We start from the raw sequence: 12,347 nt of genomic DNA, 5'->3' as shown, positions 1-12,347 counted from the left end.
ATGCCAGTGCGCTAGTACTAGTGATCTTGCTAGATACTCATTGCTACACTTGTTATACTGATATAGACTGTAAGTGCTAATCAGAGCGGTGTCGTTCACTCTTCCACTCCTATTAAGAGGCCACCACCCACCACCCATCGCCCCCACTCATCACTCACCACTTCCGTTTCACGACGCTTCGAGCTCTACGCTCCCCACCTCCCACTCCACCAAAAGAAAACCCTTGTTGGCCATCTCGACACCGCCGCCGACGCCATGGACAACCACCCTGCATGGTAGAGGATGGTCGACGAGCTGGCAGGCGGCGACGAGGTCGCACGCGCGGAGCTCTAGGAGATAGGCTAGTGGTTCCTCTGTCCAACATCCTCTGTTTTGCAATGGCGGAGACGCGCTCCGACGATCCAAGGCAGCGCGCGCATTGGTGGATGTACAGGTCCGCCACCAAGTCGCAGCCGGATCCGACGCGTGTGTGGTCGAGGATGTAGCGCATCCACGACGTGGTTCTGGCCCTGCTTGCACCGGTGCCCCTCGTCCACATCGACGACGACGACATCTCTCTGTCGTCCGACTCGGAGTACTGCAAGGTGGACTCCGACAACGACTCGGGCTACAGAGGGGATTCAGACTCCTCTGACTCGTATGCCTCGTCTGGCGATGTCGAGGTGTTGGTCGTTGTCCTGTCGAACGATGAAGAAGAGGAGGAGGACGAGATCCAGATGCCGGTGCCAGTCCACAACGCCAAGGAGGGCGACAAAGACCTCCCGATTGACGTTGAGGTGCTCCCAGATGTGCCTGACATCGTCAAGAAGGAGGTGGTGACTGACGCAGAAGAGGAGAAGGTGGAGGCAGCAGCATAGGAGCCGGAGAAGACGAAGAAGAGGCCATTTGCAGGGGAGGTGTGCCGCTCGGAGCGCCTGAAGCACCAGAAGAACTGAAGATGATGGACATGCTAGACAAGAAGATGATGCAGTAGTTAGGTATGCGACTAGCAAGATAATTCAGCATATAAGTTAGTGATATTTTGGTTAGTTTATGTTAGGTGTGCTCTACATAAGCAGAGCACGTAAGCTAATTGTAATGTGGAATGTTTGAACTTTGCTGCACTGGTTATGTTGCACATCTGGATGCTATCTATATAGTTATGCTGCTTTACAATGCCTACATTCTCATGCTGCTTTGATTTGCTTTCATAAAACGCTCTGTTAAAATGCTGCTGTTACAATGCCATTGTTTTATTTGCTTCAACTACAGCAGCAACATTGCAATTGTTGATGTAATCTGGTACTATGTTTCCATAGAGTGCCACTTTTGATGTGGTCTTTAGCTGCAACTTTCCAAAAAAAGAATGCAACAGTTCTGTAGGCCTATATTTTGTTTTGTTGCTTTCATTTAGTTGCAATGTTGTTGCTGCTGCTGCTGTGTTTGCCATGCTGCTGTGTTGCTTTCAAGTGGCAGTTAACATTTAAATTCATAAAACCTCAGTGCACTGCAAATGCTTACAAAGCTCATTTAAATTCAGTTAACTGAATCTTCAGATAACTGAATTTGTAGTTAACTGAATCTTCAGATAACTAAATTTGTAGTTAACCCAAGATTCAGTTAACTGAATCTTCAGATAACTGAATTTGTAGTTAATTGAATCTTTAGAGAACTGGACATGCAGTTAACTAAGATCTAGTTAACTGAATCTTCAGTTAACTGAACTTTAGTTAACTACAAATTCAGTTAATTGGATCTTAGGTTAACTGCATGTACAGTTCACTGACACTGCAAAAAATGCACTTATCTGGAGACATTCAGATAACTAGTAACACTAGAAGCAGTCATACAAATTTAGTTAACTAAAAGTAGTCATACAAATTCAGTGCATTACATAATAGTGGCATTACATCAACAAATTCATTACAACTAATTAATAGCTCCAACTAAAGGCATCATTACACCTACAATGAATTACTCAAATTCATCTAAGATCTTCTTCACCCTCCTTATCTTGCTCTTATTCTCCTCCTTGTGCCTGAATAAATCACCAATCATGTACTCTAGTTTCTTCTTCTCCTTCTTCAGCTCATCCCTCTGTGACACCACTTTGTCCATCTTTTCCTTCATGTTGTCCATATGTTGCTTCATCTCATCCCTCTCTTTCTCTCCCTTAGCCCTCACAACCTGATGAATACTAGTGGTAGAATTATCAGACATCTTCTTCTCAAGCTCTTACTTTAGGTCAGAAAGAGCAAGTTTTGCATTGCCCAATTCAGTTATTGCCTGCTCCTTCTCAGCCACCATCTTAGCAAAATCAAGTTTAAAAAACCTCAGATCTTGTTCCATCTTTTCCTTCTCTCTCACAACCTTAACATTTTCTTCATCAAGGGCTAAATTCTGAGTGATCCTTTGCTCGTTCTCATCTTCATACATGCCCCAAACCCTGGCTAAACTCATCTTCAGAATGGCAGGTCATTTAGGGTCAATCCACTCCACATAGTTGCATTTAGGTATTTTCTACAAAATAAGAAAGAACAAACATTTTTAGATAAATGAAAAAGCTTGGAGCACTATTGATCTGCTCTTACAACATAACTTGGGGAAATATAAATTAATTGCACTGTCAGGCATTCAATAGAGTTACATCACTATGGCACAACACACAATATCAATTCTTAACATAACCAAAACTTCTGCAAATAACAAGATGCAATCAACTGAAAAATTCAGTTAATTAACTACAGTTTTCTTCAGTTAACTGAATTTTCGTCAGTTAACTATATTTCTGCACTCATCCAAGGTTACATGCCACACTCTAGGCTTATACAGATCACATTAAGATGTCACATTCCTAGTTTGGAATTAACTGTAGATCTACTAACCTTTTGTGCACAAGCAAGATACCTCCTCCCATTGTCAACTGATTCAAAAGACACAAACTTCTCACAGACATCTTGGTGTTCACATCTAGCTGCAAGATCTGGAGCAAGGCCTCTCCACTCAAAGCAGAAAATGGTGGCACGAGCAAGAGCCTACAACATATTCTAGTCAGGAAAATTGCCTATTTTTTGCTCTAACCCTAACTGGCAGAGGCATAGTGACGAACCTCACTTGCGATAGAGTCGCCGTCGGACGAAGAGTTGGATCCTTCACTCCTAGATACCATGGCGGCGAGCGGCGAGCTTGCTGGCGGCGTGGAGCTGGAGCTGGAGCTGAGGGGGGCAGATGGGGAACTAGTGGAGTTGGAGGCGGACGCAAACTCGATTCCGACAGAGTTAATTCAGGTGTTGTGTCCTGCGGGTTGATTACAGAAAACGGTAGGTTTTTTTTTTTTTGCAAAAGTGTGTGCGACGACCAGACTGTCCACCTGCTGCCAGTTTTCCAGTTGTCATTGGTAAGGGATTAAAAGTCAATTGAGTGCAAGTTGAGGTATGGTGGGATTAAGTTTTGTAACTTTAGGACTAAATCATCGTATTTTGTGTAAGTTAGGATATCCGTGTGCTTTTAGAGCAAGTACAATAGAGCTGAGTCAGCTGGCTATAAGAAATAAACTAGTATATTCTTGCTTAGTTGGAGGAAAGAGAAGAAGAGAGAGAAGGGAAGCGGGCTCTTGGTGAAGAGCCAGCTCTAGCACGTGCTCCTAGGCACTTTGTGTGAGTGAAAGGTGGACCATATAATAAAAAAGTAGTACACTCTTCTAATCAACTATTGTACATATTGGCTATAAGATGGACTATAGATGACATGGCAATGACTTATAGCCAGCAATTGGCTATACTATTAACCATGCTCTTACCTCTTGATGATTTATTATACTCCGGGATGAAGGAAGAGGAGCCCATGGCGATTCGATCTCGAGCGTTCTGCTGCGAAATATCTCCACCCAACATCGGAGACGACGACAGAAGAGGCGAATCACTTACAGCAAGGGCAATATGGTCCCAACAGGTCGGGCTTTCCTTTCCCCGGAACCCAGAAACACCAGACGCGTTCCTCCGCTTCCTTCCTTCTCCCCCTCCTTAAACCTGCCTCTCGTCTCTTCTAGATTTGCGCCCTCCACTTTCCGCCCCTGGTCTCCTCCCCCTCCCTCCCACCGATCCGCCCGCCCCCCGCCGCGCAATGCTGGCCGTCGCGGCGGGGCAGGCGACGCTGGGGGAGCCGTCCTCGTCGGCGCCGGCCGCCGCCGCCGCCGCGCCCAAGCGCCGGGATCCCACGCCGGATCATCCACCGTATTCATGGGTAATCACTCCTCCCCGCTCGATTAATCGCCTACCTGTTCCTCCCCGCTTATTCGGTCGATTCTCTCTCCACCGGGAGAACAGTTGGATTTGCTCTTTAATCTCCACCCACCCACCCGAATCGAATTAGGAAATCGCTAATTGAGCATCGCCAGCGACAGATGCTCCTCGTTGATTCGGAAAGAAAAATCGAGTATCGCCTCCGATGTGAGGAGAAATCGCTTGCTCTCAATCTGGTTGGTTGTTCAATGGCAATGGGGTTTGGATGGGCTGCCGCCGCTGGTTTGACGTTTGCATCCTCGTCTGGTTGCAGATGATCGAAGAGGCGATCCAGGCGCTGGGCGAGGACGGCGGCCCGGCGGAGTCCGCCATCTCGGGCTTCATCCGCGGCAGGTACCCCGGCGTCCCCGCCGCGCACGACAGGTTCCTCCGCTACTACCTCGCCAAGCACGTCGCCGAGGGCCTCTTCGTCTGCGCCGCGCCTGGGCGGTACTCTTGCTGCTCCGATGACGAGCCCCAGCCCGAGCTCGCACTCACCGAGGTCCTGGCGGCGGCGGCACAGCCCAAGCGCGCCCGCGGTCGGCCTAGGAAGGATGACTCGCTGGTGGTGGTCAAGCGTGGGCGCGGTCGGCCTAGGAGGGATGATTCGCAGGCCGCTGCGGTGGCGGTGAGTGCTTGGCCTCCGATGACAGGGGCCAAGCGCGGCCGCGGTCGGCCTCGGAAGGATGGCTCGGCGCCCAAGCCGGCTTCTGGCAAGAAGTTTGTGAGCGGGTCGCCATCCGCGATGCCCAAACGCCGTGGCCGGTCTCGCCTTCTGACGGATGTAGGGGCGGCCGACGTCTCCGGCGAAGCGCTCGTCACGGACAAGAAAGACAGCACTGAGGCTCCATCCGTCACTGATAAGAACCATGGGGAACCCCGCGGGCTGGCACTTGTGATCGTCAACGACGGCTCTGGTGCAGCATTAGTCACGGAGAAAGATGGCGGTGAAGCTCCTGCAGCCAAGCGGCCGCTCTTGGCCAAGGAACCTGCCGCATTCAGTACGCCAGAGTGCAGCACCCAGCCCTGCAAACTGCCCCTTGTGGCAGCTGACGAAAACTCTGCTCCGGCCCTAGCCTCCGACAAGGAGGGTGACACTGAAGCTCCATTTGTGAAGCACAAGCGACGTCGTCGGACCTGCAGATCAGAGCCGGCAAAATCCACCTGCGGCTCTCCCTCGACATCAATTGCAGACAAGAAGGCCGGTGGCAACGTTGCATCTGCTCCACCCAAGGGCCGTGGCTGGTTGCGCAAACCGTCATTGATGGCTGCCGCCGACGATGAAATTACACCCAATGAGGCTCGATCAGCACAGGTCAAGCCGCGCCGCAAACCTCGCAAACAGTTTCTGCTGAACTTTTATGATGAGGTACCAAATAGTCCGAAGTTCTGTGTCCTCGCACTGCCTGCCCAGGTGCCGGGGGCAACAAAGGCGCCGTAGTTCTGAAGCATGGCAGCTCATGAAACATCGTCACATAGTTGAAAGAACACCTCTTGAGTTCCTAAATGCAGTGCACAGGACGATAGCTTTTGTGTTCTATCCATCATCGGCAGATTTAGGTTTTTTGTTGTTGTTGTTGAATTTCAGCAGTTTTAGGGGTTGTATGAACTAGGTAGGGATATTTCTTTTCGGAGCTCCAGTTTAGTTCAAGTCTGAACAATACCACCATTAGTTCAAGTCTGAACAATACCACCATCCATCCTGAGGGTTTGCCTTGAGACTGAAATTGTATGGATCTCGTCAGTTCATGCGAAAAGAAAAACAGATGCAATTGTTCTAGTTCTTTGATACTCCCTCCAATCCATATTACTTGTCGCTCAAATGGATGTATCTAGCACTAAAATACATCTAAATACTTACGTCCGTTTGAGCGACAAGTAATATGGATAGGAGGGAGTATTTGTCTGCCATAAGTTACCGATACTCTCAATTGCCTGAATCTTGCAAAAGTAATCTATTACTCCCTCCGTAAACTAATATAAGAGTGTTTAGATCACTATTTTAGTAATCTAAACGCTCTTATATTAGTTTACAGAGGGAGTACATTTGAGGCCATCAAATCTCAGACCAGAAATGTTGAAACCAATGAGGCCAAAATAACCTTTTTGATATTAAAATCCAGAAACTTTTGGTAAACATTCAACAAATCTGAAGGTTTACAATCACACAGAACTAGATCACATAGTTGGCAACCCAGGGCAGATAATTAGCTAACAGAAAGAACAAACCCATCGTGTCTGTTTGAGCGACAAGTAATATGGATGTATCTAGCACTTACGTCTGTTTGAGCAACAAGTAATATGGATAGGAGGGAGTATTTGTCTGCCATAAGTTGCTGAAACTCTCAATTGCCTGAATCTTGCAAAAGTAATGTATTACATTTGGGGCCATCAAATCTCAGACCAGAAATGTTGAAACCAATGAGGCCAAAATAACCTTTTTGATATTAAAATCCAGAAACTTTTGGTAAACATTCAACAAATCTGAAGGTTTACAATCACACAGAACTAGATCACATAGTTGGCAACCCAGGGCAGATAATTAGCTAACAGAAAGAACAAACCCATCGTCTCTGTCATGTACACCGAAAATTATTTCCCATGCCGGCAACTTATGATGAATTTACCAAATCAATGATGGTGGATATAAGAACTTTCATCCACCACGCTGCCGGGCATGGATTATTCAATAAGGAATCTGGAATTCCTCATGCCTCCCAACCCCTCAAGATGGTGGCGCGAGCAACCCGGTTCACTCCCAAGGTGAATGCTCCCATCCTAAGGTTGCAATCTTGAGACTTGCACATGGCCTTGATGTTCTGAAACGCGCTGTTCATGTACTTATGGAGCTCCATGTTCACCTTTTCTTCTTCCCACATGAATCCTTGAATGTTCTGCGCCATCAAAGAAGCATAAGGAAACTGCCGGCTCAAGCAAAAAGATAATGTGGAATGAGATGGCAAAGGCTACCATCGTATACTCAATTACCTGAACCCACTCAAAATAGCTAACGATCACACCCCCAGCATTAGCATAGATATCAGGTAACACGACCACTCCCTTCTTGGTAAGAATCTACAGCACATACAACAAAAGTGAGACATTCAGGGAACAGAATTGAAAAATGGTTGTATTTTTATGTTTCTCAAGGATGAAAAATTGTCGTAAATTGTTTGGTGGTATATACTCTTACCTCATCAGCTTCTGGATCGGTTGGATGATTAGCAGCTTCGATTATAAATTTGGCCTTAACATCAGGGGCATTTTCCCTTCAGATAATTAAAGCAAATCATCAATTAACTAAACTATATATCCAGGAAGCAATCAGAAAATAGGTTGCTCTCAGGTACAAAGATTGGATAAAAAATGCATCAACTTATCTGCAGAATTCGTTAAGTCAGGATTATCACAATATTCGCACATCAATTATGTCTGCTATTCACAATAAAACTAGCAGAAGAAAACACTTAACAAAAAATGTAACAGAAAAGGGGGGAAACCGTGACGTGTGGTGAAATCTAGTGAAAATGATTTAGGCCACATCAAAAGCGCAGAAGGATAATAGCAATTACCTGTTAAGAACCCCGCCTAAGGCACATGGGAGGAGGACATCGCATTCATGCACTAGCAACTCTGAGGCATCCATGACTTCAGCGCCATGAAAGTCTTTCAACTGACCACCCTCATTTCTGTGCTTCATCAGAGCAGGTACGTCTATTCCTGCTTTGTTTCTGATTGTGCCTGATACATCTCCAAGTGCAATTACCTTACCACCTTTCTCATGGATGAGTTGTGCAGCCCATGAACCAACATTACCGAATCCCTGCATGATTTCATCATAGAATAAGCACAACTCTACATTTTGATGGCTACTGACAGTAGCACTATGTTTGAACAGACTTATTTTGGTATTTTACCATGGCACTCGCTACTATCTTTTTACCATTCAAGAAGTCAACGGTTTATCACAACTCACCTGAATAACAAAGGTTGATCCAGAAATAGACTTCCCATATTCGGCCAGGAGAGCCTCAGTAGCGTACATTACACCCCGCCCAGTGGCCGCATCCCTACCTAATGATCCACCAAGATCCTAACAAATAGGCCCAAATTGTAATCATATTAGTAATAATGTGTAAAGAGTTTATATGCAGCAGATAATTTTATGTTATAGTGGTAATACTTACTATGGGCTTCCCTGTGACAACAGCTGGGGAGTGACCATGGAATTTTGAGTACTCGTCAAAGATCCATGCCATGGTCTGTATGGAAAATGGTTTCAGATAGAGTTAGTAGCAGAACATAGGAAGGCAGTGAACAATAGTAAAGACACTGAAATTGCATAACATACCTGTGAATTAGTTCCCATGTCTGGAGCTGGAATATCGGTATGAGTTCCGATAAGGTCATGAATTTTCTGAGTAAATACACGCGTCAGACGCTCCAACTCACTCCTACTTAAATCACCGGGAGAGCACCCTATTCCTCCCTTTGCTCCACCATATGGTACTGCCGCAACGGCAGTCTTCCATGTCATCAGCTGAGCAAGTGCATTTACTTCATCTGGATCAACCTGTCAAGCAGTTTAAGTACAAGAAGAAATATGATAATCAGTCAACCCTTCAACTGACTTACTGCCTTGGCTTTTCGGAATCTAACATAAAGAACAACAACACATGGTGGAACAATTTCGAATAAAATAGTACTTGCTCACAAAAGTAATTCAGTCAAACAACCGACAGTACATTAGCTAAGTTGGTTGTTTCCTTAACTGAGTTATCATTTAGGGATAACAAACTTTCTAGGATCGCAAAATATCAGCAGAATATTGGTTCAAAGAATAACAAAATCCGGCACACGTTCTCTTGTCGTTATCAGCAACAGTTTATTTGCTGAGGTCACACAATAAACATCATGAAACAATTTCTAAATAAAATAGTGCTTACTCACATAAGTAATTCAGTCAAACAGCTGACAATACTTCAGCTAAGTTGGTTGTTTCCATAACTGAATTAGCATTAAAGGATATAGAAATTTCTAGGCTCGCACAATATCACCAGAATATTGGATCAACGAATAACAAGATCAGGCACACGTTCTTTTGTCGTTATCGATAACAGTCTATTTGCTGAGCGTTACACAAGCAAAGTCTTCAAACAATTCCTAATAAAAAAGACAGATAGTGCTTACCCACAAAAGTAATTCAGTCAAACAACCGACAGTACGTTAGCTAAGTTGATTGTTTCCTTAACTGAATTATCATTTAGGGTTATCAAACTTTCTAGGCTCTCAAAATATCAGCAGAATATTGGTTCAGCAAATAACAAGATCCGGCACACGTTCTCTTGTGTTATCGATAACAGTTTATTTGCTGAGGTTACACAAAAACATCATGACATAATTTCTAAATAAAATAGTGCTTACTCACATAAGTAATTAGTCAAACCACCGACAATTCTTTAGCTAAGTTGGTTGTTTCAATAACTGAATTAGCATTGAAGGATGTAGAACTTTCCAGGCTCGCAAAATATCACCAGAATACTGGATCAACGAATAACAAGATCGGGCACATGTTCTTTTGTCGTTATCGCTAACAGTCCATTTGCTGAGCATTACACAATCAACGTCTTGAAACAATTTCTAGATAAATCAGTGCTTACTAACAAAAGTTTAATTCAGTCAAACAACCGACAAAATACTGGTTCAATGAATAATAAGATCAGTCTACACAACATTCTTTTGTCATTATCGATAACAGATTATTTGTCAGGCGTTACAGAATCAACGACTTATAAGATATGCCAGGTAATTCAGTCAAACAATTTCTAATAAAATATCTAACTAAATACTGCTTAAGTTAATATGCCAGATAACAATCAACTTCTTGAAACAATTTCTAATAAAATACTGCTTACTCACAAAAGTAATTCAGTCAAACAACCGTCAGTATGTTAGCTAAGTTGATTGTTTCCTTCACCGAATTATCATTTGGGGATATCAAACTTTATAGGCTTTCAAAATATCAGCAGAATATTGGTTCAACGAATAATAAGATCCGTCTACACAACATTCTTTTGTCGTTATCGATAACAGATTATTTGTCGGGCGTTACAGAATCAACGACTTCGAAGATATGCCGGATTGTTTTGACAGTTTAACGACATAAACATGAGCTTGTAATAACAGAGGTGCGCCACATGCTCTCATTAAAAAGGATTCTATAGCTTCAAATCATTTGCCTGACAAATTGACAGCAAGGAGAATCTACATAATGTCCTAAACTAAGCATACAGGCGAAAGTCAAGTAGCAGAGCTGGACACAGCATACAAAAATAACCTAAGAATGCCAAGTACCGTGGATCCGCCTCTTTTTTTGAATTGAAAAAGAAACAATGACATCGTTGACCATGAGCAATGGATGTTAAAATCATGCCAAGTTGGCAAGCAATCCGGCAATTTTTGCGTGTGTTATTTGCTTATCCTTTTAGGGTCACAATAACTTTTTTGAGAGCTATTTCGATGCGTCTTGTTTTAGGCTTTCGGGAGAAATCGCAATCAAATTGACAGAAGTAGCAAGACAATCCCACGAGGAGAGGAGATGAGAAGAGATCCCGTCACCTCGGGGTGGTAGCGGATGCCACCTTTCATGGGCCCGCGGGCATTGTCGTGCTGCACGCGGAAGCCCACGAAGGAGGCCAGCGTGCCGTCGTCCTTGGGGATGGTGCATTCGACCTGCAAAGGAAAGAAACCAACCGAAGATAATAAGCAACCAAAGTCAAGCTCCGGTCGGCGAGGAGAGAAGAGAAGAGAGCGCGGCGGGACCTTGATCTCGCGGAAGGGGATGAGGAGGCTCTTCTCGAGCTTGGAGTCGAGGCCGAGCAGGCGGGCGGCCTGGCGGAAGTTGCGGCTGGTCGCGGCGAGCGCGTTCATGGCTGCGGCGGCGGCGCGGCGGGCTAACTTCTTCTTTTCTTCCCCGGCCCGCCCCAACAACCTCCTCAACCGCAAGGAAATCGGGCGAAAGGGACAGACAGGGGCGACGGGAACACGCGCACGCGAGGGAGCGAGATCGTGGCGGGGGTGGGGGTGGGGGAGGCTCTCGCGGCCAGAAAGGGCAAGGCGGGCGTAAAAAGGGCGGATTTTTGTCCGGAGATCGAGGGGGGCGCGAGCTCCGGTTGTTTGGAGGGAGCCAAAGGCCCAGGGAGGAGGATGGTATTAATAGGGACGGAGGGCATGAACAACGAACGAGCAGGCCATTAACGTGCACCGGCCCTCCTCCTCCATCTGATCGATGGACGGATCACGCCGCTGCGTGTGAGCTGACTGGACCAGACGACGATTAGTTTTTTTTAGTTGAGACGACGATTTGTTAGAAGGATCTTGGCAGTTTAGAGCGTAATTACTCACGATCGCGGGTCACAGCTGTGTCGAGCGAGGTGAATCGGGGGCCCCGCGCGAGCCAGCCAGCCAGGGAAGGGGCGACGCTCGCTCGCTCGTTCCTTCGTTAACGGTGAACGACGGGCTTCTCCCTCTCTCTGTGGGGCCCACCGGACGGCGTGCTGGTGCTACTTGGTGGCCCGCCTGTCAGTCGGGGCATGTGCGTCCCGTGCCTGGCCTTTCCGGCGCGCTTTTCGCGTTTGTTTCTCTCGCTTTCGCGTAGGCCCGCCCGTCCATCGCCCGAACTGAAAGTCGGAAGCGTCTGCGTTTCCTCCCGTTGATTTTTGTTTGCATCTATCTTCTACATCTTCTATCTTCTCCTCCGCCCCGGCCGGATTCTCTGCGCTCTGCGAAAGCCAGCACGTTTTTGGGTTTTACAGAACGCCATGTGCACGCACGCACGAGTAGGGTGGGGGTGGCGAACTTGGCCTCGTCCCCCTGACGGTGAAAAGGACGGTGGGGAGTGAACGAGGAGGAGGAGCATCTGGCCAGGCGCATCTCGTCCCGCGAAGCGCCTCCCCGGGAAGATGCCCAGTTCGGAGGAGCAAGCTTTCACTCCAAGTGAAACTGCTGCTGCAGCGCGGATGTGGACAGAGGCCGTGGAGTGGACGTATCCGTGCGGACAGTCAGTGCCAGCACCGCGCCGTGCCTCGC

The 12,347-nt window shown here is 46.4% G+C and overlaps 2 protein-coding genes across 2 annotated transcripts; one reads left to right on the top strand and one right to left on the bottom strand.

Annotated features, from left to right (window-relative positions):
- Positions 1-3,942: 3,942 nt before the first annotated feature.
- Positions 3,943-6,043, top strand: LOC119355944. The gene is made up of 2 exons (XM_037622843.1): positions 3,943-4,221; positions 4,534-6,043. Exons 1-2 carry the CDS (start codon positions 4,102-4,104, stop codon positions 5,698-5,700), a joined length of 1,287 nt encoding a protein of 428 aa, XP_037478740.1. The 5' UTR covers positions 3,943-4,101; the 3' UTR covers positions 5,701-6,043.
- A 626-nt stretch (positions 6,044-6,669) lies between these two features.
- On the bottom strand, positions 6,670-11,442 carry LOC119355942 (glutamate dehydrogenase 2, mitochondrial). Its single transcript, XM_037622842.1, has 9 exons — positions 11,082-11,442; positions 10,878-10,991; positions 8,611-8,832; positions 8,447-8,521; positions 8,236-8,352; positions 7,832-8,082; positions 7,453-7,528; positions 7,248-7,334; positions 6,670-7,153 (listed from the first exon to the last, which is right to left on the bottom strand). Exons 1-9 carry the CDS (start codon positions 11,187-11,189, stop codon positions 6,968-6,970), a joined length of 1,236 nt encoding a protein of 411 aa, XP_037478739.1. The 5' UTR covers positions 11,190-11,442; the 3' UTR covers positions 6,670-6,967.
- Between the last annotated feature and the right edge of the window lie 905 nt (positions 11,443-12,347).

The sequence above is a fragment of the Triticum dicoccoides genome, chromosome 2A, assembly GCF_002162155.2.
Source record: "Triticum dicoccoides isolate Atlit2015 ecotype Zavitan chromosome 2A, WEW_v2.0, whole genome shotgun sequence".
Classification (NCBI taxonomy): Eukaryota; Viridiplantae; Streptophyta; class Magnoliopsida; order Poales; family Poaceae; genus Triticum; species Triticum dicoccoides.
The sequence above is the reverse complement of the archived record's forward strand: the minus strand, read 5'-3'. Positions and strand labels throughout refer to the sequence as shown.

Coding starts and splice junctions, on each gene's coding strand:
- LOC119355944 (XM_037622843.1), top strand. CDS start 4,102: ATGCTGGCCGTCGCGGCGGGGCAGGCGACGCTGGGGGAGCCGTCCTCG. Junction 4,222..4,533: donor ATCATCCACCGTATTCATGG/GTAATCACTCCT, acceptor GTCTGGTTGCAG/ATGATCGAAGAGGCGATCCA.
- LOC119355942 (XM_037622842.1), bottom strand. CDS start 11,189: ATGAACGCGCTCGCCGCGACCAGCCGCAACTTCCGCCAGGCCGCCCGC. Junction 10,992..11,081: donor TCCCCTTCCGCGAGATCAAG/GTCCCGCCGCGC, acceptor TTTCCTTTGCAG/GTCGAATGCACCATCCCCAA. Junction 7,154..7,247: donor GCTATTTTGAGTGGGTTCAG/GTAATTGAGTAT, acceptor TTGATGGCGCAG/AACATTCAAGGATTCATGTG.